Source organism: Pistacia vera, unplaced genomic scaffold (genome assembly GCF_008641045.1).
Source record: "Pistacia vera cultivar Batoury unplaced genomic scaffold, PisVer_v2 Contig374, whole genome shotgun sequence".
Lineage (NCBI taxonomy): Eukaryota > Viridiplantae > Streptophyta > Magnoliopsida > Sapindales > Anacardiaceae > Pistacia > Pistacia vera.
The window spans coordinates 414,742-440,948 of record NW_022196195.1 but is presented as its reverse complement, the minus strand read 5'-3'; the positions used below and the strand labels follow the sequence as shown (position 1 = coordinate 440,948).

The following is a 26,207-nucleotide window of genomic DNA, read 5'->3' as shown; positions in this document are numbered from 1 at the left end:
GTATAGGATAGGGTACGGGTCCAGTATTTTGGACCCGTATATCTTGACCCGTACCTGTGACAACCCGAACTTGGCCCACCCGCCCATTTTGCCAAAAAATGAACATTTTAGACGCTTTTCTACAATTCATTACATTCGAAAATTACCAAATGGAGAAAAACATGATAGAAAATGGCTAGTGTGTGTATATATATATATATTCAAAAGAATTAGATAAAGTATCAAATACAATTCAATTAGCAAATGACTGGAAAAATCTTAGTGCCAAGCTTAAAAGTCACAAAACAAGCAAAGAACATGCTATAAATATGAACATTTGGGTTGATGTTGAGGTGAGATTGCTTAAAAACAAAACAATTGATAAATGTCTACAAGAGAAAATAAATAAAGAGAGAGCATTGGAAGAATGTACTATTAAGAATTATAGCGGTTGTAAAAAATCTTTCAAAAAATAATTTGGCATTTCGTGGTACAAATGAAAAGATTTATCAAGAAAATAATGGAAATTTTTTTAATTTAATTGAAATGATTGCTGAGTTTGATCCAGTAATGCAAGAACACCTTAGACGTATTCAAAATGAAGAAATTCATACTCATTATTTTGGTCATAATATACAAAATGAGTTGATAAATATTTTAGCATTAGAAATAAGAAATACTATTATTAAAAAAAATCAAAGAATCAAAATATTTTTCAGTTATACTTGATTGTACCCTCGATACCAGTCATCAAGAACAAATGTCACTTATATTGAGATGTGTAGATATTTCAATAAGTCCAATAAAAATAGAAGAGTACTTTGTAGATTTTATAAAAGTGGATGATACTTCTGGTCAAGATCTTTTTAATGTACTCACAAGTAAACTAAAAAATCTTGAACTTCATGTAAATAATGTGAGAGAACAAGAATATGATAATAGGTCTAATATGAAAGGTCAACAACAAGGTGTGCAAAAAAATTATTAGATATAAATTATAGAGTATTTTATAAACCATATGGTTGTCACAGTCTTAATTTAGTTCTTTGTGATATGACTAATTCATGTGCTAATACTATTATATTTTTTGGAGTGACAAAACGCATATACTCATTATTTTCTTCTTCTACAAAATGATGAAAATTTTTGCAAGATCATGTTTCTAATTTCACACTTAAGCCATTATCACAAACATGTTAGGAAAGTCGTGTTGAAAGTGTTAAAGAAATAAAATTTCAAGATCCACAAATAAGAGATGTTTTATATCAATTAGCAGAAACTAGTGAAGATCCTAAAACAAAAAGTGAAGCTATTTCTTTAGTAACATATGAGATCGAAAATTTTGAATTTCTATTAGGCATGATTATTTGGTATGAAATATTATTTGTTGTTAATACGGTTAGTAAATATTTACAGTCTAAAAATATGAACATTGTTGTTGCAACATATCAGTTGAAAGGTCTTGTTTCATTTTTTGAAAAATATAGAGAGACTAGGTTTACATCTTTTATGATTTCTGCTAAAGAGATTGTAAAGCAAATGAATATAGAACCAAAATTTCGTGAAAAACGTACAATAAAGAGAAAAAAACAATTTAATGAGAATGAAAACAAAGAGATGAAATTGTCCACCGAAGAATCTTTTAGAATAAATTATTTCACATATTTAGTTGATCATACCATTTCTTCACTTCAAAGTAGGTTTGAACAATTTGAAATATGAAAAATAATAGAGACACCGAGAGTAGTGTACCGAATGACATGGCTCAATCCTAACTGTCGATTAATTATAAATTAATATTAATCGACGGTCAGGATTGAGCCACATCATTCAGTGCACAAATTCGGTGCACTACTCCCGGTGACTGTAGCATTACTCTTGAAATATATAGTGATAATTTTGGTTTTCTTTATAATATAGAAAAGTTTAAATTGCTTGATGATGATAATTTGAAGAAAAATTGTTTAAATCTTAAAAACTTTTTAAAATATGAAATGTTCTCTGATATTGATGGTTTAGATTTATATTCAGAATTAAAAGTTTTAAAAGAAATTATAAACGTGGAAATTAAAATACCACTTAAGATACTAGATTTTAAAAAAAAATGTGAATTCTTTTCCAAATGCATGGATGGATTATAAAATACTATTAACTATTCATGTTACAGTAGGTTCAACAAAAAGAAGTTTTTCAAAATTAAAGTTAATAAAATCTTATTTGCGTTGAAAAATAAATTTGAAATAATTTTTTAATATATACTTATATTATCAATAATATTACACTCACAAACCTTTCTCACTAACTTTCTATAAAAAATGCGACATGTCAGCTCATAATTGATCAACTTATAATGGGTCCCATCTGACCAATTACGAGCTGTCACGTCAATGTTTGTGAAATAAAGTTGTGACAAATGTTTATCAATCTATCTTTATTCTTATATTATTTGTACGCCTTTAAAGTAACTTTTGCCTAAGGTCACAAATGTTCTTTAGACGGACTTGTTCAGTATATATATATTTGCTCCAAAATTTTCTGAGATATGAAACTGGTTCAAGCTCGGATGTGAAAAGGTAAGCGACATTGATGAAGTCGTTGAATTTTGCATTGCGTTTCACTGTGCATGGAAACCTCAAGACCGTTTGCTTTGGCCTTCTGCATATGATATTCTTTGCAATGACGTTGCATGTTCCTTTGAAGGCCTTTTAAGTCATCCATTTTAAAGGGCTTTTTCACCAAATCAATAAAGACACGTGCTGATAAGTTTATACAAAAATCCTAAACAAATCGATTTCAATATAACGAAGTACATCAGAAATCATGTTTTGGTATCAACAAAATGCCATTACTTCCCACTAAAGGCAAAAAAAATATAATTTGGGAAGCAATGAATATATGCTTTTCTCTTGTGAACAAACACCAGGGCTTTCTGTTAACTAAACCTGTTAAAATGCCTTTGATCATCATGTTTCTGTTCCATTTCTCAACTTATTATTACTAGCTAAGAACATTACAATTTGGGGAAAAAAAAAAAGAAAAAAAAAAAGATAGCAATGGAGCTTGAATTGGGACTCAAGATCACCCATAACAGGGATGATTTGACTTCCAAAATGGCTGATTTCAGGATCACAAAAGAATCCTCTGGCCCTCTTTTCATGTCTACAGAAACTGACTCCAAGTTCATCCTCATTGGCCATCTCAAAGGTCTCTTGTTAATTTCCATTCCATTTTTGTATTGCAACATTTTCCATTTTTATTCTTATTTTAGTGTTAATTAAACAAAATGCAGGTTTCAGAAGGGAGAACATTGACATTGAGATAAATGAAGCCGGGAATCGAATTGCAATTGGTGGGAAGAAGCCTGTTCAGGAGATGGTGTTGCTGGGTTGGATTATGGTCAGGAAAGAGGTGGAGGTAAAGGCTTTCAGGAAAGTTTTTCGGATTCCGGAAAGGGTGAAATTAGATAAAATTAAGGCCAAGCTTAATGATGAAACATCAACCTTGACAATTGTTATGCCGAAATTGGACAAGGGAATTTGTGGGGTTGGGATTGAGGAAGTGAAGGAAGAGGAGGAAGAGGAGGAAGATAGAGGGAGAACTGAAGCTGAGGAAGTTCCCGGAATTGAGAAAGCAAAAGAGGAAATTCAGAAAGAGTCTGAAAAGCCAATAGAAAAGGAAGAAACTGACCAGGTTGTGGAAAGAGAGGTTCCTGAAACTATAGAGCAAAAGAATGAAAGCTTGGAGGATTCTGGTCAGGTTTTGGAAAAAGCAAGTGATCAGGGACAACCTGCAGCAACAAAAGCTGAAGAGTTTCCGGGAGGAGACTATGCTGGGGAGGCTGTAAAGGAAACACCTGAAGAACTCACGGAAGAAATTGCTTCGGAAGAGCAAAAGGTTGACGGAGATGAGTCCAGGACATTTTCAAATGAAGCTGAAAAGGTTCCTGAAAGAGTCAAAGAGCCTGAAGTTAAAAGCTTGGAAGAAAATGATCAGGTTGTGGAGCAATCACCTGGAGGCCCAGAAATTGAGCCTCAGGCCAGTACTGAAATGAATCAAGCAACTGGGTCTGTGGAACCTCATGAAGCAGCCGAGAAAGAGAGTGATCGCCCACAGAAAACAGAATCACCACCAACCGAAGAAACTCAGAGAGAAAATCATCCTGAAGAAAGAGCACAGGTGCAAGAATTGGAAGAACAAGTTCCTAGTCCGGAGAACATTGAATCTAAAATCCCTGGAGATGATCAAATGACTGCGCCAACTGAACCTCCAAGTTCACCATCAAATGAGATTGAAGAGGAAGAAACTACAAAAGAAAAGCATCAACTGCAAAATGAAAAGCCCGGAGAATCACCGAGGCAGGAACCTGGAGAAGAAGTTCAAGAATCAACAAAACCTGAATCCCATCAGGAACCTGAGCAGCAAGAAACATCAAATCTGAATAACTTGGCAGATCAAACTAGTGAAGAAACTCAAGGGAAAGAAATTAAAGAAAAAGAAACTAGAGAAGAAATATCTAAAGAAAAAGTTGAGGAACATGAATCTCTGGAATTGGAGAAGCAAAACGATCTGAGTGAGGAAGCATCCCAAATGAAGAAGCATGTTGAAAAAATGTCCAAGATGTGTCCTCCTCTTGTTGTTGCAGGATCAGCCTTACTTGTATCTATTTTAGTGCTTGTTTTCCATTTCATTAGAGCTAAGAAAACATAAACCAAATTACATCCCAAATGGGATTGTATCAATCACGCATATTTTTTATACAAATTGTGACATTATTTATTTATAGTTAAATCAATACAATTATTTGCTTTTTTCTGATATGACAATACCAAAGATCATTTCTCAAATAAGATGCTGCAATTTTTCCTTATCAAAACTAGCATATTGTATAAAATTTTTGTAACATTTTGATTGAAGAACTTAAACACGCTCAATCTTTACGCTAAGTTGTCACTGCAGTTAAGGAGTTAATACCATAAAAAGTTGCAGAGTTTCATTAATCACACTATGACATAAAGGATCAAGTTCTTCAATTTTAGCCTGTGGAGTCTGAAACTTAAATCTTCTTCATAAACAAAAACTTAAAACTGTTCAGAATCATGAAAAGCATCCCATTGTTTTAATAGTCTTTCAGATGAATTTTTTTTAAACCAAATTTATCAAATATAGGTCTTGAATCTGATATTTTTCAATCCTTCTAGCAACTTTTAGATTGCCCCTATTTTTTTTTTTTTTTTTCATGTGACGTCTCAAATGCATAAATTTTGTGTCGGCGGCTACAGTTTTGGGCCTAAAGATATTAAGCTCACAACAAATTTATTTAAACGACTTTCTCCCACCCAAGGATTGCCTTAATGACACTTTCCCACCCAAAGTTAATATTCCCCTACCACCCAAAATACATTTCACTTTATCAACCGATGTTCGGCAAATCACCAGGAGTGAGGGTAAGAGAGGTTTTGTAAAGTGGAGGCCAATGGATCGAATGGTGGTGATAGATTAAATATTCACCGTCCAAATAAGTAAGAAATCAGTTAAAAATATAAAATCATAACTTTGAGATGACTGACAATCGGCAAGAAATCAAATGCCGAAGTGAAATGGGTTTTTTTATAAAGGAGACCAAAGGTTCAAATGATGGTGACGAAAAGAATTTTCGCGGTCGGAATCAACTTTAGGTAGTAACGGAATATTAACTTTGAGTGAAAAAGTAGTATTTTGAAACTTTTAAGGTGAAAAAGTCATTAAGACAAACTTTGGGTGGGAAAAGGCGTTGACTCAATTTATTTGGGGCGTCGTAGTAGTATTAATCATCAGCGGCGCATTTTGTGCAGTAAGTCATTGCATGGACAGCTACGCAAGTTAAGCATCGTACATCCTGCAATTCAAAGAAATGTGATTGCTCTGGTATAATTATAAAGGTAGTAGCAATAGCACATTTTTCTTGAGGAGAAGCTTGGTAGCTTTAGCTTTTCTCAAATCACATGTGAAAAAGACAAGAAGTTAAAATCGAATCTCAGTAAAACTTTTAACTGAAAAGCTGAAGTGAGTCAAAATTTGTTGCCTGGGAGCCAAGAACAGTTCATGTGATGTTATGTGGATGCTAGTGGATCAGAACATTTCGTGATAAGAACTGCAAACTTGCAACCGTTAAAGCAGTTAAAGCCGAATAACTTGAAAACAAAGCGACCCTTTGTACATAATTATAAAGGGCCCCATGATCAAGCTTTCAATCCAACAAAGTTAGGCTTGATAAAAAAAAATCTTACAAGAGAGAAGAACACTACTTTAATACTAAGAGAAAGTCTTCGATATATTCATCTTCCATATGCAACCAATCAATCAGACCATCAAAAGTCAGGCACAAATGACATTTTGGGCATGATGTGAAATGATATTATAATTCCTTATATGTTAAGCAAAGAAGAATATCTGCAATTATAGAAAAATAAATCCCCCGCGTTTTCTTTTCTTTTCTTTTCTTTTTAGTGAACTCGTGAAACAAAATTCAATAGAAAAGCAATCAAGTCTTTTTCTTAGCATCACAAACACCCACAGAGAGATACAATGCAAGTCACTTTCATATAATTAAAATCTCAATGACAACAGTCGCTGAACTTGCAAAAATATAGATATTCAATCTTGAGACTCTATTTGAGATGTTCAATTCCAGCCAAGAAAAGAAAACAAGACCCTTTTGATTACTAAAAGCTTTCGAGTTATGACAGCTAACAAGGTGTTGTGGTGAGGGCCACTGCTCTGGCTAGCATCTCCAGCTCCTTGGGTAGATTATATATGGCCAGAATTTGCATCGATCAGGTGGGGATGTTATGTGCCACCAACCGTGCCACTGCTCGATGTCAGGGATGCTGGGACAGCAGAGAGTAAGGGACACTTTTAACCAACAGAAATAAAGACAATAGTTTGAATGAACTTGAGGCAGAGAGTTAACAATTAAGAATTTTGAACGCATACCTGTTGGGTACAGCTGAGATGCCTTGCTGTTTCAAGAAGAGCTTAGAAACAGCGACAAAGGAGTCTTCATAAGCAGAATTTAGAAATTTACCTGTGAACAGTTCATACAAGCCTATGATATCAATATAATTGACACGGCAGAAGTATATATGAAACTAAGCTCTTTCTCAAGGTTGTAGATAAATTATTCTGCCGACAACAAAAGCAATTTCTAGCATTTATACTAAGAGATTGCAAGATATTTGTCGCAATCAATTGAAGGAACTTCGAGAGCAGGGGACACAGGAAGCCAACAATGAAGCAAAAATCATATGCTGAAGCTAGCATCATGAACATTAAACATACAAAGCTCAAATACATCCACATAACCAACACTTGAATCCATATCTGACACCAATATAGTATAGCCTTCTCTGGTGATTTCCATTAAGCGGGCAAAATTGGGTTACTTATTCACTATTCCAATTGAAAATCCAAAATTAAGTTAGAACCAGGACTCTACAACATTCATGTAATTTAGTAATATGGTATTATGGTTATATTCTTTTTTCAGATAAGACACAGGTAATATGATTATATTCATCTTGATGGTTGAGTAAACACCATTCCATGGAGATCAACCACACCATCTTTATCCCTAACCACTAAGAAAAGGACCAAGGAAAAAATACAACAAAGCATCCTTAGAGTAGAGGACTACCAAGCAGAAAATCAAGCACCTAATGAAAATTATTGATGTTTCATCCACAAATTCTGTTGACATAGCATTTTCTTGACTTCCAAATGGGACAGATTCAGAGTAAACGGCAGACACCAGAAAATCAATTGCTTGTGACATCGAACTCCACAATTGAATGCTATAAGTCATCTACGCATAAAACAGATAACAGAATACCCAAGACAAATTTCATTAGGAAGTACGTGGTGATGAATATTCATGACTTCATTGGGATATCACCAGCAGAAACTCCATCTTGTATGATAATTAAGGATGGAAAATAAATCATGGAGTTTAAGGAGAACATTTTAAACATTTCTTTATTTTCATTCCTCAAAAATATTATATTGTAGGAAACAAAGAACAGAGCACCATACATATTGGCCAGTCATCTTCCTGGAGACTGCAAATGCAAGTAGAGTACTCAATCGCGAGTACAAGGATGAGGATCCCTTATTTCATATCAGCAGTTGTAATTAGTTCTATGAGCAAGAAAAGTCACTAAAATAAAAAAGAGAGATTATAAACATAGTCTCTCATGCAAATTATGACAGCAGATTTAACAACCCTACCCGAGACACAAATCGTCAGCGTACAAGAAGAAGAATGAACTCCAACATCCTCAACTCTTCAAAACCAAGTTCACCACATTAGGTAGCTTGGCCACATATTATTTGAAGTCATTGCAACTCTATATACACCTTAGAAAAAATCAAAACATTGAACACTCGATTGATACTCTATGCAGCTTGTACTTGCATTGAAAACAAAATGAAATAACAAAAATTTACAGTAACACTTTGCTCTTTCCAATACACAGCATGTACAGAAGCCAAAATTGGGGAAAAAAACTGCCAAAACAAAATCAACTACAGCACCAAGATGCAATTTACTCAGAAATTTGATTATACAACAGAAACACAAAAGAAGGACATCATCATCGCGAAATGTGATTATCCCATTTCATATCCTACTTTCTTTACACAATATATGCTGATAAATACAATGAAAATTTTCCTCCTTACCCCGTTTATTTCCAGTGCCATCCTCCAACACTCTTACCTTTATCTTCCAGGCATTCCCAAAAAGCAAAAATACAACGAAACCCATTTGCACTTTTCACACCTGACACCTATAATCAAATTTTCAAATACAAACTAATCAGGACCATGCATCCTTCCAAAGCAATCAAGTCCTTCGGTTCGGCTGCGCACGATCTTATGAAACACCTCTCTCACATGTCTCTCCAACGGGTCCAATCCCTCTTTTATTGTTTCGCAAACAATTGATAATTCCTTCACTTTTTGTCTCACCTCGCCCTCCTTCTCCTCGGCCACTGGATACTGAATCGAATCCAACAACTCGTTCATCAACCTCGTGCTTTTCTCAATCTGATGAATCTCCCTCATCAACCCGCAAGCATTTCTCCTCTCTCGTTTCTTCGACTCCTCCAAAATCTTCTCGTGCAATACCATCATCGGCCCCGCCCAAATAAATTGCCTAGACACCGGAAAATGCACTTGCAAACCACGATCCTGACACGGAATAGCCGCCACAAGCGCCCACATTACAAACAACAATAACGAACTCATGGTGAACACCAACGCGGCAAGCCCATTTGTAGCCATAATTTCATTACCCTTTGGAGCATACAAATTATTCCCAATCGCCTGCAACTGCCGAGCAGCCGACCAAGACCTCGAAACACTCCATGACAATGATCGAAAATGCCCCAAGGATCGATTGTGATGATCCTTCAAGTTATTCCTCCCAAAAGACCGGTTCCGATGAGCCAAAGCCGTGCCGGAATCTTTCTCATCAAGCATACTAATCGCCAAATCAATCACAGCCTTCTTAGCTCGCCGAACCTGTCCTTCACATAACATTCTCCGATCATCCAAAGCAATAAGAACGATTTCAATAAGCTTCTGCCACTGTCTGATCTGCTCAATCCCATCACGAATCGCATTGCAAACGTCAAGCGCCTTCACGCTCCGTTCAGAATACTCAGCAATAAGCCGATCCATCGGTGCCTTATGAAGCTGCGACCTATTATTAAACAAAACAACACGAAACTCATCCTGCGAAACGAGGAACAAGTCGAGAAGCTTCTGAACCCACGCAAGCGAGAGCAACTCGTCCGAACCGGACGACAAGTCCATGAACCGGTCCGAAATCTTCCGCTGGAAGGACTCCAGGTCGACCTCGGGAGAGGAACCGGAGACGGTGTCGCTGTCCATGGAATGAACGGCCTGATCGCGGCGGAGACTGAGAATGGAACGGCCGAGGTTGGAGAAAGGCGCCGCCGATGAGCCCTGGCAGTCGGTGGCGGGCATGATTACATGAAAGAAAGGAAATTTGAGGTGCGGAGATGGAGAATTGAAGTGGGAAAATGGTGGAATTGTGAGAAAATTAGGGGAGAGTGAGAATTGAGGAACCCTAATAAGTGGAGAGTGGGATTTTATTGGGGGAGTTTCGGACCGCGTAATTTGGTAGTTGGAAAGAGAAAGTTCTTCAAACGGATAAATTATTGTTACTATATTCGGAATTTACTATTACTTTATTAATTATTTTAGAGGGGAATTTAATTAGTTATTTGATCAAATAATGATATTAAAATTTGTGATAAATTTTATGAGTTTAAATGGGTTTGTTGGCTACTTAATTCTAATGATTTTATACCATATTATTTTGGAGGGGACTATAATAAATAATTGAATTTGATGAAATAATATTATTGAGTTAATATAGTAAGATACCCTTTTATTTAATTGATAACACATTTATAAACATGTCTTACCGAAATTATGACATTATTTTATCTTAATAATGGTTACTTTATATTATTACTTTTAGCCATAGATATCATAATTCCTAATACTTTAGATTAAAAAAGAAATTATGTATTCATCCTCATATATTATTACTAAAGTTAGGATACTGTAATTTAATTTTCAAGTAAATTCTTTATACTATTTTAGGCTGTCTATCCTATAATTTCACTATATTAAGATATCTTGTATAAACATAAAAATAATTATTACTAACTGTTTAATTTAACACCATCAAATTATAGAAGTTCATTCAAAATTGTAAGTAGAAGGTTTTTTTTTTTTTTTAAATAAATACTTCTTTTTTTTTAACTATAATGAAATATTTTAATATTTGTGTTTGTTCATAGGTGGTATATTTTTTTTCATTTTCATAAATTTGTTTTGGGATGAGCATAGGGATTCACTAAATCTTGTACACGCGGTAAGGCAGTACACACGCAGTGGACACGGCCGATGGGAAGAGATCTGAGCCGTTGATTAACAATAAAGCGTCAAAGTCCGAAGAGCAGTACTTGGTGCATTGATATTTCGCCACGTGGCGTAGTCTTGTCCTGTTTGTCCACGTGAGATTAAGCGATGATTTTACTGACAAAAGCCCAGTCATTTTTTAGGCTCGGACACGCGGCAGCTACAGCTGAGTCTTCGTTGGCGCGTAATGCAGGAGAGCGACTTGGTCTTCTGTTTCTTATTCTTTCTTCTAGAAGAAGAGACCTCTATATTGACGAAATTACCACTAATAATACCAATATATCCCAATCTACTTAGCTTTTTTTTTTAAATTTAGGAAATTCTAAATTATCATTTTAAGGATAAATTGGAATGAGAATTTGTTAACTGTTATTGGGTGACCCCATAATAGAATAATAAAATTAGGTTTTTTAAGCTTTTGAGAAAGTGCTAATAAAGGTGGTTACTAAAGGATTATTGGATCGGATTTTTAAGGTGATCAAACTTTTAAGACTCTGAAAAATTAATTGAGATACATATAAATTGATTTTAATATTAATATGATTAGAAAAAAAGGAAAATTATCAAATCAAAATGACAAAAACAATAATAATATTGATGAATAAATTATTCAATAATGCTACAGACATCGGGATTTTACACCAAAATTTTATACCGGCTTACATGTCTCCTGACTCAAACCATTCAACGCATTTAACGTTATTAATTTTTTTTTTAAATATAAAAATTTTAAAAAAAATCTAGAATGGATGACCGTCCTTTTTTTTTGGACGGGCGTCCCTACTCTAATTAAAAAGCTTCAAGCTTCAAGTCCTAACTTCTCATCTTCCATAACCTTTTGCAACTCACTCGACGTTGTTTCAAAGCTCATAACCAATGGCTTCTTCTATGCCTTCCTCTACTTCTTCTTTCTCTACAGCTTTTCACACTTTCGCACAACCCAAAACCGAGGAAAAGTTATGGATTGCAAAGAGAACCCATGCTGCAAAAAGGCAGATTTAGATAACCCAAGTGAAGATTTGATTGAGGGAGTCAATGAAGAAGCCATGGAAGGCCATGAAGAAGAAGAAGTGGCGTCAAAAAAGCTCATGGGTTGTGCGAAAGCATGAAAGACATTTTTTTTTTTTATATATATTTTTGTTATAGCATTTTTGGCTTCCTGATAGAGAAAAGAAGCTCCACCTGCTTCGGTGCAATTTTTTCGGTAGATATAGTATTTTTGTAAATTATTTAGGAACTATGATTTAAACCACGAAAAAATTTAACGAGTTGACGATAAATGAGTTGAATGAATTCGGATAGATAATTTATAAAAAAAAATATTTATTAAGAAAATATATTGAATTATCATTTTAATTAAAATCAATAACTATACAATTTAATTATTTTATTTGAAACAATACAAATATCTGACAAAAGAGAATCTTAATCTTTAATTAAAATGATGTTTTACATATTTATCAATAAATATCTGAAAACTTATCTCCAAAAACCAACTCTGATTAGGACAACTTCCAACAAAATATTGCCACATATTTTTTTGGCCAAAACCTTATTTAAATAATAAAATAATAATAATATGATAATAACACAAACTCAGAAAGGGAATCTGTCTTAATCTTCTTAATTAATTGATCAATTAATTATAATAACATCTCACGTGTGGCTTTTTTTTTTTTTTTTGTGATTAACTTTTGGGCAGGCTCTTCATTGAAACATAAACACAGACAGCTGGGCAGAATGTGATTCTCCCAATGTAATTATACTACAAGTAGGAGACATAAAGCTTCAACACTATATTTCTTTATCAGAGATTCCCTTAACACTTTTTTTTTTCATATTTTTTTCTTGTTTTTTTGTTAACAAAATTAAAATCAGATTATTGTGCTTCCATGTAGCAAAATACGAGAACAAATGGTTTACTTCCATAAAGTTTGGGATTCAAATTCCTAAGTTTGTAGCGTTTAACGGGATGCTAATTTCGAACTTGGGTTCTCGACACATTGTCGGAGGACAAATTTAAAATTATTCCAAGTTAAAATCCATCAATTAATTATATAAATAGGTCTTCAACTAAATGAATTCATCTTATTTTACAGAGTCAAAGTTGTTTGACTTTTTTTTTTTTTTTTTTAAAGTTTGAAGAGTTCAATAAGCTCTCAAATTCTCAATACAATTCTTGGCCTATAAAGGCAACCTGATTTGGTCAAAGAACTACTGAATATTCACCTTTATTAATTTCACAAATTAACCAAATTGAAGGAAAAAAAAAAGACCCAATTTGCCTAGACTAGTCTTATACAAAATGGGTCTTCAAAAGTTAGGTGTTGAGTTCTTTAATAAAGATTATCCATAATTAATGACTTGAAGATGTCGATGGGATAAGATCTTCATAAATTTTCATATCCCATTGACAAGAATATAATGAATGAATCTGCAAGCAAAAGGAAATTGAATATGCTAATTTATTTTATTCTTAAATTTTGAATATGGTTGACATTATCAAATAGTTAAAGCTATTATTTCACTTTATCTTAGAATTATTTTATCAAAATTAAACAATATTACTTTCTAAAATAATACAAAATTTTGAGTATTTAAAACATACATTTAATAAATGTTAAAGAGTCACATGTGACAGATTTTCAGGTATTGTTACTTTCAACCTTTTAAGAATTATGATGCTTTCGCTTCATGCAAAAATAGGTTTCTACTAAAAAAAAAAGAAAAAAAAGCACATCATATCATCGATCAAATATCATTATCTACCAATTATTATATTTTAATCATCAAACAAACGGTTAATATTAACAGTTAGCATTTCATGAAATAAGTAGCCTAGAAAGGTGCATGAACCCAGAAGAAGAAATTACAATCAGACTATCAACATCAAAACAAAAATAATTAAATAATTTATAAAACTCTATAAATAAAAAAGTTGTGGACCTAAAATCTGACCACAGCCTCAAGTTGCTGTTGTCCCAATTAAAATTGAAGTTTATAGCTGGAGCTCCAACTTGTGGTCCTTATCATTTATTTATATAATATGGGTCAGTCACTTCATGACATGGGGACGATAACATTATTATTTTATTTTTAAACAATCAATAAGATTTGGGATTTGTTTTTGTCCTTGGCTTAACTAGCAAGAAACCCAAAACTTTAACCAGAAAAATGCATATTCTATTCAACAAAAGCTGACATCAAATTTAACACATGTTGAAGAAAAATAGTATACTATTTTCGTAAACTATATGTTATTTTATTTATTTATAATTTATAATAAAGTAAAAGAATTTGATAGAGAAAGCATAACCTCCTACCACTTCGAGATTAATTTATTTTTGGTATTTTTGGCCAGACTTGGTGAAGCTTGGGACTGGGACGTGTGTGCCTTAATGAAGGGTCAAATTATTGTAATCAAAACTGCTATAGTGGGGGCCTTTGCCACCATTGAATATTGAAAGGACAAGACTTATCTTGTAGCAGGAGATGAATTTAACTTGTCTTCTTCTCTTCTTCTGGTTGTTCTTCTACAACAAAACTTGACTTTCACTCTTTCATCAAACACCTTTTCTACTATGGTTAGGCAAAATATGACATAAACTACAGGCACAATAATTGATTCCTTGGTCCTACTACATTATTGTCGAGATGAAAAATCTGATAAACATTACCCAACTGGGGTTTTGGTTAAATATTGAAGTTCACATTTAAAATGTTGTCCATCAACTTATAATATCATATTTTCTTACCACTTATACATCATAGTTAATTAGTTATTACCCACTTACTAGTCATTCCTTCCGGATATGAAACCCAATTAGGTTCTTTATAGTTTCAAATGATGTATATCTAAATTGTGAGGTGGGAAATATTTCTTCGTGAATTTGAGCAATAACCAGAAGAAATTGGTCTTAAATTATTGCCACAAGATTAATATCTTAATGGAACTAGCTAGAGCAGTTGGTAGACTGCTGTTTTTAAGTGATGATCTCAAAGATGGGACCCTAATTTTGGTCTCTCATGACATGGCCAAAGACTAATAATCGAAACCCCACAAAGCTCCCCAACCAGACAACAGAAGCAGGCTCTAGTCTATAATCTCTCGCCACCTTGACTTTGAAAGAATCCATCAATTTCAATTCAATAACTCAAAACAAGGACCACAACTTTCTCTCTCAATCTTACACTGCATGCTAATTTACTTGAAACCCACAAAATCTTGAAGCTAAAAAAGATAGTTAAATTGATTAATAATAATAATAATAATTATAATAATAAACAAAGAGGGTTAGGGAAACAATCAGATAAAGTTTTGGAATCATTCAACCACCATTCAAACTAACAAGTAGTTGTGGGTGGTTTTTACTTTTTTAGATTCGTTTTTTTATTCAACTTCCAGGGCAAACAGGATAAAGATACGTAAAAAGATAAAGAAAAAGAATCTCCAGGATCCACGGCGGCATTAAAGAAGAGGAGACCATGTGAAAGTTTACCTGGGAATAAAATGTCTTGGAGAGAGCCAAGAAAAGCCATAAATTTCTCCAGGCAGCAATGTATCTCTGTCGACTGAATCATTATAATAACAGTATTAATGGACGAAACTTATTGACCAAGACATAAAAAAGCATTTGATAGTTAGAAGAAAATCATATCGGTAAAAGCATATTATAAATATTGCAAATATCAAGTAGTCTAGAATCATAGAATCCAGTCACATCTCACCTTACTTTTCTTCTTCTCTATAGTTTTCTCTTTTTTGGTCTTAACGACTCGAGAATCCCAGTTCACATTGCTGAATGTGACCATGCTTGACAAATACATAGCACAAAATAAACGTAAATTCCAATACATCAAATCTTTACCTTAGACAGACCAAATTTGGACAGTCAAAACTGAAATCATCCTTATATATACGGAATTTTGTGCACAAGAAGATAAAAATACATTCATTTTCCTTGCGGAGTGCCTTTTTTCTCATTAAATTGACATGCTTGATTGGAGCATATGTGGGTTCCCCGAAATGACTGCTAGCAGACATTGAGGTCAAGGCTTCTGATTTAGCGAAATTCTTTGATGCGTAACTAAAAAGTAACTTGAAAGATGAGAGGATAGCTGAACCACCACCAGGGAAATCCGTTAATTAGACCTTTCAACGAGTTTATAACTTTATATCACTATCTTTAGCAACAACATCAACCACGAAGATGCTTCCTGAATCGGACCAACCACCCAATACATCCGTGTCAGGGCACTGTGGCATGAATTAACATGAAACATGTGAGATTACGATCATTTGTCCTCTATTAACAACACAAGAAGCTCTCATCATACAGACTAAAGGGCTACTATTAGAAAATATCGACTAAAAATTGCAGATTAATGCAAATCTAGAACCGACTGATTAATGTCACGGCTCTATTATGAGTAAAGTCTGCAAACTCTACTCTTCTAAAATATTGTACAGGTTGTTATACAGTCACAAAATATCAAACCTAATCATGCACAAAATGAAAAGTTTTCAAAGCAAACATATATAAGTTTTCTTCACAGCAGAATTTATGGTTTAACTTCAAACAGAAAAAGTCAGCCCAGAACCTTTTCATTGGACCTAGAATTATTTGGGCCTACTAGAGGCTAGTGTCAGTATTCACATGGATGCATAGCTGGAGACACAGAATTAAGAAGAATATAATACCTTACCAAACCCAAGCCAGTTTGAGTCTCCTCTAAATGAAAATACCTTACTGCTTTCTCTCCACTGCCCACAAAAGACCTGCAAATATACATTCCATATCAAAACAATGGAGAATAAAAAGAAACTCTTACAATGTTAACTATTAAGAAAGATAATCAACATTATCCATATGTTCCAGATTAACACCAAAAACTACTGAACTTCAGCAGTTTCTCTATCACATGAAGTTGCTATAATAAACATTTGGCATTATGTAAGCTGTTTCTCATGCTCTTATAGTAACAGCCAAGCACAAATAAAACTGAATCATGCCATTCCACAGCATAATTTTCTGAACCTATATAACAGCATGCTGTCCAGTGATTCCAGTCTTATTTTTTGGGCCTATGCTAAATTGTTTCTACTTTAAAAAGTTTATTTATGACCAAAAGATGCAAAACAGAGTCATTCATATCCAGTGCAATTTGCGATAATAAAGGTCAAATTAGAGAATTATCTAAGCAGCAATCTGGAATCAGGAATGAAATAAAAGGTGGTTAGATTTATGGAGATTCATATTCTCCATTAACCAGAAGAGAAAAATAAAATGAACCATGTTTTGAAATAATATATTAATGTCCTTAGATGACTAAGAGGAAAAGGGTGGTAGCATCAAAGATTAAAAAATAATCACCTCATAATCAACCCCTTGCACATAGATGTAATCAGAGTTGATTGATGAAAAAGCAAGTCCAGTTATCTGAAATACCAAGAAAGAAAAGTTATGTTTGGTGGCAACAATGTGTCCAACAGCCAATGCACAAACTTAATAAGCTTGAACAAAACAGAGGAAATTCATTTAACATAAATGTGGCAAAAACAACATTACTTATTGAAAGGAAATGCATGTCTAGCACATGAAATTCTTACTATATTCTGTGTTACCACAAAATTAGAAGACGCATGGCTATCATTGCCTCATAACATAAGCTCGTATCCTAGTGCATACAATCTGTGTAAAACCTGTTCCACCAACAAATCCACAAACTCTACACATAACAAAATTTTTGCAATCTTTGGTGACTTCAGTAGTCATTCAGGACCTAAAAATAACTAGTCTCACTTAGCTTAGGCAAAAGTTATCAGCAAAGGACAAGTATTGACTATATTTGAAGAACATAAGACATCATCAAAAACTAAGTCAACAATGTAACGCAACAGTGCAGAATATAGTCCAAAATAAAAATCATTCTCATATTTTGCTGTATAGAAATACTTCAGAAGATGGACCATAATGACCTAATAAATATCTTATGATCATCGCCTTTATAGGTGATAAAAGAAAAAGAAAAATAACCAGCAGGTTGTAAAGTCAAGGGTTCTAAATGAGGTTGGTTAAAGATTTGATAATAGTTGGAGCATCACCAGGCCAGGTTGAGTCCAAGGGCCTGATATAATTATAGTAGGAAACAAATTATTTATGACTACAATTTCTTAAACTGCAGCCACTTGAAGAAGCCAGAATTGTCAGTATAAATTAATTGCCACAACACCTAAGTCTGTCCCTGAATATCGGCATAGACTAATCGGAAAAGAGCCCAAAATAATGACATGAACCAAGGAGAAAGTCATCAGCTCTATTAACTTACCTCATATTTTGAACAGTGCGCCCATCTTGATAGTGCTGACCATCTACATACAAGACAAAAAAGAAAAAAAAATTAGGAGTTAACTCTGTTCAAGGTGATGCTTTTGTCACCCCAATTCCCACTGACCCATCTTCTATGCTAACAAATGGACATAAAGAATTACAATATCATTCTAATGGGAGAATGAACTACTCAGTCGTGCATAAGTAGAACAAAATAATTAGAAAAAAAAGGGCCACAAACAATTAGAATGGATGATGTGTATTGTTCACATCAATTAATGAAAAACCTGCGAGGATCATAAATTGTCACAGTACGGTCAGCTCCTGCCACTGCAACATTACCAGTTGGAGAACCACAGGCAGCATATAAATTGTCACCAACAGAGCCGCAAATTCGACGTAGACAACCACCATTTTCTTTCGTTCTCAGGTCCCATAAAGTCAGCTGTAGTAATTCCAAAAGTTGAAGCAGAGCAACAGCATGTAAAGTACTGAGATCAAGCTCATTCAATACACTGAAGAAAATGAAATATACAACCGCACAAAATTTACCTGGCAGCCTTCAGTGACAGCTAATATTGAACTTCCATTTCCATTACTTAAATTCTGCATGAAGTTCAATGAAGATGGATACCAGAGTCTGAAACATAGTTAAATGAAAAAGAAATCAATGAAAATAGGACCACAAATAGGTAACTAAATACAGACAAATTGCCTGAGCAACTAAAAATGCCAGGGATTCATATTAACAGAATGTCTTCAGGGTTCTGTACCACAATAGTAAAAGTAAGCCACTAAAATGTCACATAATAAACAAGGCCCAAAAACTAATTGCTCTAGTTTTATAGTCATACAGTACCATTAAAACCAGACAACAGAAGCAGGCTCTAGTCTATAATCTCTCGCCAGTCGCCACCTTGACTTTGAAAGAATCCATCAATTTCAATTCAATAACTCAAAACAAGGACCACAACTTTCTCTCTCAATCTTACACTGCATGCTAATTTACTTGAAACCCACAAAATCTTGAAGCTAAAAAAGATAGTTAAATTGATTAATAATAATAATAATAATTATAATAATAAACAAAGAGGGTTAGGGAAACAATCAGATAAAGTTTTGGAATCATTCAACCACCATTCAAACTAACAAGTAGTTGTGGGTGGTTTTTACTTTTTTAGATTCGTTTTTTTATTCAACTTCCAGGGCAAACAGGATAAAGATACGTAAAAAGATAAAGAAAAAGAATCTCCAGGATCCACGGCGGCATTAAAGAAGAGGAGACCATGTGAAAGTTTACCTGGGAATAAAATGTCTTGGAGAGAGCCAAGAAAAGCCATAAATTTCTCCAGGCAGCAATGTATCTCTGTCGACTGAATCATTATAATAACAGTATTAATGGACGAAACTTATTGACCAAGACATAAAAAAGCATTTGATAGTTAGAAGAAAATCATATCGGTAAAAGCATATTATAAATATTGCAAATATCAAGTAGTCTAGAATCATAGAATCCAGTCACATCTCACCTTACTTTTCTTCTTCTCTATAGTTTTCTCTTTTTTGGTCTTAACGACTCGAGAATCCCAGTTCACATTGCTGAATGTGACCATGCTTGACAAATACATAGCACAAAATAAACGTAAATTCCAATACATCAAATCTTTACCTTAGACAGACCAAATTTGGACAGTCAAAACTGAAATCATCCTTATATATACGGAATTTTGTGCACAAGAAGATAAAAATACATTCATTTTCCTTGCGGAGTGCCTTTTTTCTCATTAAATTGACATGCTTGATTGGAGCATATGTGGGTTCCCCGAAATGACTGCTAGCAGACATTGAGGTCAAGGCTTCTGATTTAGCGAAATTCTTTGATGCGTAACTAAAAAGTAACTTGAAAGATGAGAGGATAGCTGAACCACCACCAGGGAAATCCGTTAATTAGACCTTTCAACGAGTTTATAACTTTATATCACTATCTTTAGCAACAACATCAACCACGAAGATGCTTCCTGAATCGGACCAACCACCCAATACATCCGTGTCAGGGCACTGTGGCATGAATTAACATGAAACATGTGAGATTACGATCATTTGTCCTCTATTAACAACACAAGAAGCTCTCATCATACAGACTAAAGGGCTACTATTAGAAAATATCGACTAAAAATTGCAGATTAATGCAAATCTAGAACCGACTGATTAATGTCACGGCTCTATTATGAGTAAAGTCTGCAAACTCTACTCTTCTAAAATATTGTACAGGTTGTTATACAGTCACAAAATATCAAACCTAATCATGCACAAAATGAAAAGTTTTCAAAGCAAACATATATAAGTTTTCTTCACAGCAGAATTTATGGTTTAACTTCAAACAGAAAAAGTCAGCCCAGAACCTTTTCATTGGACCTAGAATTATTTGGGCCTACTAGAGGCTAGTGTCAGTATTCACATGGATGCATAGCTGGAGACACAGAATTAAGAAGAATATAATACCTTACCAAACCCAAGCCAGTTTGAGTCTCCTCTAAATGAAAATACCTTACTGCTTTCTCTCCACTGCCCACAAAAGACCTGCAAATATACATTCCATATCAAAACAATGGAGAATAAAAAGAAACTCTTACAATGTTAACTATTAAGAAAGATAATCAACATTATCCATATGTTCCAGATTAACACCAAAAACTACTGAACTTCAGCAGTTTCTCTATCACATGAAGTTGCTATAATAAACATTTGGCATTATGTAAGCTGTTTCTCATGCTCTTATAGTAACAGCCAAGCACAAATAAAACTGAATCATGCCATTCCACAGCATAATTTTCTGAACCTATATAACAGCATGCTGTCCAGTGATTCCAGTCTTATTTTTTGGGCCTATGCTAAATTGTTTCTACTTTAAAAAGTTTATTTATGACCAAAAGATGCAAAACAGAGTCATTCATATCCAGTGCAATTTGCGATAATAAAGGTCAAATTAGAGAATTATCTAAGCAGCAATCTGGAATCAGGAATGAAATAAAAGGTGGTTAGATTTATGGAGATTCATATTCTCCATTAACCAGAAGAGAAAAATAAAATGAACCATGTTTTGAAATAATATATTAATGTCCTTAGATGACTAAGAGGAAAAGGGTGGTAGCATCAAAGATTAAAAAATAATCACCTCATAATCAACCCCTTGCACATAGATGTAATCAGAGTTGATTGATGAAAAAGCAAGTCCAGTTATCTGAAATACCAAGAAAGAAAAGTTATGTTTGGTGGCAACAATGTGTCCAACAGCCAATGCACAAACTTAATAAGCTTGAACAAAACAGAGGAAATTCATTTAACATAAATGTGGCAAAAACAACATTACTTATTGAAAGGAAATGCATGTCTAGCACATGAAATTCTTACTATATTCTGTGTTACCACAAAATTAGAAGACGCATGGCTATCATTGCCTCATAACATAAGCTCGTATCCTAGTGCATACAATCTGTGTAAAACCTGTTCCACCAACAAATCCACAAACTCTACACATAACAAAATTTTTGCAATCTTTGGTGACTTCAGTAGTCATTCAGGACCTAAAAATAACTAGTCTCACTTAGCTTAGGCAAAAGTTATCAGCAAAGGACAAGTATTGACTATATTTGAAGAACATAAGACATCATCAAAAACTAAGTCAACAATGTAACGCAACAGTGCAGAATATAGTCCAAAATAAAAATCATTCTCATATTTTGCTGTATAGAAATACTTCAGAAGATGGACCATAATGACCTAATAAATATCTTATGATCATCGCCTTTATAGGTGATAAAAGAAAAAGAAAAATAACCAGCAGGTTGTAAAGTCAAGGGTTCTAAATGAGGTTGGTTAAAGATTTGATAATAGTTGGAGCATCACCAGGCCAGGTTGAGTCCAAGGGCCTGATATAATTATAGTAGGAAACAAATTATTTATGACTACAATTTCTTAAACTGCAGCCACTTGAAGAAGCCAGAATTGTCAGTATAAATTAATTGCCACAACACCTAAGTCTGTCCCTGAATATCGGCATAGACTAATCGGAAAAGAGCCCAAAATAATGACATGAACCAAGGAGAAAGTCATCAGCTCTATTAACTTACCTCATATTTTGAACAGTGCGCCCATCTTGATAGTGCTGACCATCTACATACAAGACAAAAAAGAAAAAAAAATTAGGAGTTAACTCTGTTCAAGGTGATGCTTTTGTCACCCCAATTCCCACTGACCCATCTTCTATGCTAACAAATGGACATAAAGAATTACAATATCATTCTAATGGGAGAATGAACTACTCAGTCGTGCATAAGTAGAACAAAATAATTAGAAAAAAAAGGGCCACAAACAATTAGAATGGATGATGTGTATTGTTCACATCAATTAATGAAAAACCTGCGAGGATCATAAATTGTCACAGTACGGTCAGCTCCTGCCACTGCAACATTACCAGTTGGAGAACCACAGGCAGCATATAAATTGTCACCAACAGAGCCGCAAATTCGACGTAGACAACCACCATTTTCTTTCGTTCTCAGGTCCCATAAAGTCAGCTGTAGTAATTCCAAAAGTTGAAGCAGAGCAACAGCATGTAAAGTACTGAGATCAAGCTCATTCAATACACTGAAGAAAATGAAATATACAACCGCACAAAATTTACCTGGCAGCCTTCAGTGACAGCTAATATTGAACTTCCATTTCCATTACTTAAATTCTGCATGAAGTTCAATGAAGATGGATACCAGAGTCTGAAACATAGTTAAATGAAAAAGAAATCAATGAAAATAGGACCACAAATAGGTAAATAAATACAGACAAATTGCCTGAGCAACTAAAAATGTCAGGGATTCATATTAACAGAATGTTTTCAGGGTTCTGTACCACAATAGTAAAAGTAAGCCACTAAAATGCCACATAATAGACAAGGCCCAAAAACCAATTGCTCTAGTTTTATAGTCATACAGTACCATTAATATATACCACATATATATCCAAAATTATATTTAACTGAATCCATAGATCTGCATCACAGTCATTCCATCTCCAACCACGAGATTATGCATTACCTATTTCTCTATCTGAAGTCATAGTGAACATGAAATTTGAAAAATATCCAAGCAAGCTCATAAAATCAACATACTCTCGAGCTTCATTTTCTCCAGGAGACATCAATACCAACACATGATAAATGGAATTCGTACAAACATATGTGACTCCTATTCAAAGTAACAAGGGGAAAAAGACTATATACATCATACATGAAACTTACGTGCGTAAAGTCCTGAGGTGGATATCTTGATCATAAACATCAATGCTTTTGCTAAAGCTACGTGCCACAGCTGCCTAGAATGAGAGACTAATTAGCAAAAAGGAAGCATAATTTGAGTTATCAAAGACTTTAGTCCAGAGAAAATGAAAAAAAAAATATATCAAACATTTTAAATGATTTAATTACACAAAAGTGAAATGCACAGAAAACAAAAGGAGAAGAGCAAGGCACTTATCTTTTGTCTCCTCAGAAAAATCAACATGGGCAGTATACAAGTAGCATAACTTCACACTTCTAAGTGATTTGTAAGTAAATAATATTTAGTTGCAACTCAGAAAAATCTGTATGTCCACAGGTTTTAGGATGTTTCAACATTCATGGTGCAAAATCAAATTATCAATGCCATATCATTTCAGCTAGTAAATCATCACAACAGTCAGAAAATGATATATTCTACAAGATTCTGTTTCTATAGCATTAGATTCACTGGTTTTCTTTTCTTACTGACCCATTGATAACATGGCCAAACATGCAAAAGATATTGGCAAGATACGGACTAATCAGCAAAGTTTAAATTTGCCATTAAACAAACTAGGTACCATGGACCATTGACTTGGACTGAAGCAAAGCCCCGCCCAGCTACCTTCTCCAACACCACAATCCTGAGGCAACACTGAATAGGTAAGCCTTTCGACATCTGAAAATTTCACAAACACATTGATAAGACATTTTTACTGGGGTGGGGGGTATTGAATACCCAAGTTGTGAAAAGTATTCGAGAAAGAAGAAAAACTTAATAACATAGGCTGAATAAAACCATGCCTTTAAACAAAATTCACAACGAAGAATGGCTTCCAGTTTAATAGTTTCTGTATAGAATCATATCATACAAGTTTACAATCCAAACTTCATAACAATCTAAACAAGGACAATAAGGAATGTACCTTTACCACTAGTATCCAGTTTTGAGACAATAAGGTGACCATAAGAATCCACACTTCCCAACACAAAGTAACCTTTACCTGCAGATACGAGTCACTGTATTTAATAATTTAACTATAAGTTTGGTGTAAATACACACAAGTTCCATGATTTAGAAAATAATTACAAAAGTGAAGTTACGTTAGAGCCTGTTGTTGTACGACATTTTCTTAACTCTCAAATGACTTTTAAGTCCTATAACTATCATTTCCTACAAAAAAACACTATATTTTTCTTTCAGCAATAAGGAAGATTACATTATTCCCATTATTAGATACAAAGTCTTAAAAAAATTTGAATTGATACAAAGTCTTAAAAAAAAATTTGAATTGAATTTTTATCGTTCATCTCTTTTAAACTTAAACATCATCTAATACTATCTTTAAGAAGATATGATGAACCACAAATGTAGCATTCCACTCCAAGAATACACAAGTTACTTACTATCAGTTTCTGCAAGCACTATACTCTGAATTTCTGAACGATGGGGGCATCGGTTAAGTAATGACGCATCCATAGCCTTGAAAAACAAAATTCAAATGAAAAAGCAGACGGGATTAATGCAGAACTCAATAGGGAAGACAAAAAATAGCTGGTACAAAATCCTGTTAATCTCAGATAAGCAGAAAACTCTAAAAACAACAACAAGGTCAGGACTGGAAATACCTGTGTCTGTTGAGGAATCAGCAGGCTCTCCTTCCCCTCATTGACCAAGGAATCTTCCATCATAATCTACAAAAGGAAAAAAAAAAATCCAAATTAATTTCAAAAACAGCCATTAACAACAAATGATTATGCTTGTTCTAGGACTAAGAAATAGGCTTCATTTTGCTACAGCTCCTCTGAGCATTAACTTATATAAATAGAGCTTTAACAAAAAACTCTTTTTTGTTGGACTACTAATCACGTATTTTAGTAAAAAAAAACTGTGAAATTACATGCAAACGCCACTCTTAAATTTGAATTCATAAAACAATACAAGGAACGTTACATTGCAGAATTTCACATCCTAAAAAAAAAGAGCTTATCGTCAAATTTCTCAAATTGCAACCAAACAACTAGAAAAATTGAAAACAGACTTTGGCGTTAGAACAATCTTGAAATTCCAAAATCCACACAAGTAGCAGTAAGATTTCCAAATTAGTTAAGCAAAAATTTCTATCAAATTAAAACTAAATTGAAAAACATAATCTGAATAATTATAAAAATATAGAAATGAAAGCACCTGGACTTTGTAGATGTGGCAGCCAGAGGCAATGTAAACCAAACAGGAAGAGGCGTCCTCGTTAACCTGACCAAAAACAAAAAAAAAGAAACGAAAGATGGATTTAGCATCAAAAGAATAATAAAAATAATAATGAAGAAGTGAGAGAGATACATGAAGAGCGAGACGAGTTGACTGGAGGTTTCCAGGAGATGGATTGTCTATTAAAGTTGATGGCACCACTGCCTTTCTCAGACTCTTGGCCTCCAGCGAAGCCATTGCTGCACGCTTGTTCGGTCGTTTTGGCGGGAAATTTGTTTGTTTTGCGGTGGTAGAAAGTAATGCAGGGAGGGTTTTGGTCAGTTAGGGAAGGAGGGAAAAGATGAGAAAGGGTTTTAGCCTGGACGTTGGGCTCTGTTTGGCTCGC

The 26,207-nt window shown here is 34.1% G+C and overlaps 4 protein-coding genes across 7 annotated transcripts; 1 reads left to right on the top strand and 3 right to left on the bottom strand.

The window, feature by feature from the left end:
• The first annotated feature begins 3,000 nt into the window (after positions 1 to 3,000).
• LOC116140649 (cilia- and flagella-associated protein 251-like) lies at positions 3,001 to 4,980 on the top strand. Its single transcript, XM_031426246.1, has 2 exons — positions 3,001 to 3,183; positions 3,269 to 4,980. Exons 1-2 carry the CDS (start codon positions 3,033 to 3,035, stop codon positions 4,684 to 4,686), a joined length of 1,569 nt encoding a protein of 522 aa, XP_031282106.1. The 5' UTR covers positions 3,001 to 3,032; the 3' UTR covers positions 4,687 to 4,980.
• Positions 4,981 to 6,568: 1,588 nt separating this feature from the next.
• LOC116140574 lies at positions 6,569 to 10,159 on the bottom strand. The gene is made up of 3 exons (XM_031426194.1): positions 8,695 to 10,159; positions 6,952 to 7,042; positions 6,569 to 6,845 (listed from the first exon to the last, which is right to left on the bottom strand). Exon 1 carries the CDS (start codon positions 10,003 to 10,005, stop codon positions 8,827 to 8,829), a length of 1,179 nt encoding a protein of 392 aa, XP_031282054.1. The 5' UTR covers positions 10,006 to 10,159; the 3' UTR covers positions 6,569 to 6,845; positions 6,952 to 7,042; positions 8,695 to 8,826.
• Positions 10,160 to 15,866: 5,707 nt separating this feature from the next.
• On the bottom strand, positions 15,867 to 18,939 carry LOC116140665. 2 transcript variants are annotated; one of them, XM_031426264.1, is made up of 6 exons: positions 18,855 to 18,939; positions 18,590 to 18,747; positions 18,301 to 18,343; positions 17,346 to 17,411; positions 16,673 to 16,750; positions 15,867 to 16,228 (listed from the first exon to the last, which is right to left on the bottom strand). In XM_031426264.1, exons 1-6 carry the CDS (start codon positions 18,912 to 18,914, stop codon positions 16,136 to 16,138), a joined length of 498 nt encoding a protein of 165 aa, XP_031282124.1. In that variant the 5' UTR covers positions 18,915 to 18,939; the 3' UTR covers positions 15,867 to 16,135. The 2 variants fall into 2 exon arrangements, with proteins under 2 accessions (XP_031282124.1, XP_031282125.1); XM_031426265.1 differs by having other exon boundaries at positions 16,718 to 16,750.
• A 1,059-nt stretch (positions 18,940 to 19,998) lies between these two features.
• On the bottom strand, positions 19,999 to 26,115 carry LOC116140656. Of its 3 annotated transcripts, none has more exons than XM_031426252.1 (13): positions 25,955 to 26,115; positions 25,802 to 25,867; positions 25,243 to 25,308; positions 25,021 to 25,096; positions 24,540 to 24,617; positions 24,195 to 24,292; positions 23,596 to 23,669; positions 22,987 to 23,074; positions 22,722 to 22,879; positions 22,433 to 22,475; positions 21,478 to 21,543; positions 20,805 to 20,882; positions 19,999 to 20,360 (listed from the first exon to the last, which is right to left on the bottom strand). In XM_031426252.1, the coding sequence occupies exons 1-13, from the start codon at positions 26,057 to 26,059 to the stop codon at positions 20,268 to 20,270; spliced, it is 1,089 nt and encodes a 362-aa protein (XP_031282112.1). In that variant the 5' UTR covers positions 26,060 to 26,115; the 3' UTR covers positions 19,999 to 20,267. The 3 variants fall into 3 exon arrangements, with proteins under 3 accessions (XP_031282112.1, XP_031282114.1, XP_031282113.1); XM_031426254.1 differs by having other exon boundaries at positions 20,850 to 20,882; XM_031426253.1 differs by having other exon boundaries at positions 24,546 to 24,617.
• Between the last annotated feature and the right edge of the window lie 92 nt (positions 26,116 to 26,207).

Coding starts and splice junctions, on each gene's coding strand:
- LOC116140649 (XM_031426246.1), top strand. CDS start 3,033: ATGGAGCTTGAATTGGGACTCAAGATCACCCATAACAGGGATGATTTG. Junction 3,184..3,268: donor CCTCATTGGCCATCTCAAAG/GTCTCTTGTTAA, acceptor AACAAAATGCAG/GTTTCAGAAGGGAGAACATT.
- LOC116140574 (XM_031426194.1), bottom strand. CDS start 10,005: ATGCCCGCCACCGACTGCCAGGGCTCATCGGCGGCGCCTTTCTCCAAC.
- LOC116140665 (XM_031426264.1), bottom strand. CDS start 18,914: ATGCAGAATTTAAGTAATGGAAATGGAAGTTCAATATTAGCTGTCACT. Junction 17,412..18,300: donor CGCACTGTTCAAAATATGAG/GTAAGTTAATAG, acceptor TTGGTATTTCAG/ATAACTGGACTTGCTTTTTC. Junction 16,229..16,672: donor ACTGGCTTGGGTTTGGTAAG/GTATTATATTCT, acceptor TTCATGCCACAG/TGCCCTGACACGGATGTATT.
- LOC116140656 (XM_031426252.1), bottom strand. CDS start 26,059: ATGGCTTCGCTGGAGGCCAAGAGTCTGAGAAAGGCAGTGGTGCCATCA. Junction 24,293..24,539: donor ACTGGATACTAGTGGTAAAG/GTACATTCCTTA, acceptor TGAAATTTTCAG/ATGTCGAAAGGCTTACCTAT. Junction 23,075..23,595: donor CACCTCAGGACTTTACGCAC/GTAAGTTTCATG, acceptor ACTATGTTTCAG/ACTCTGGTATCCATCTTCAT.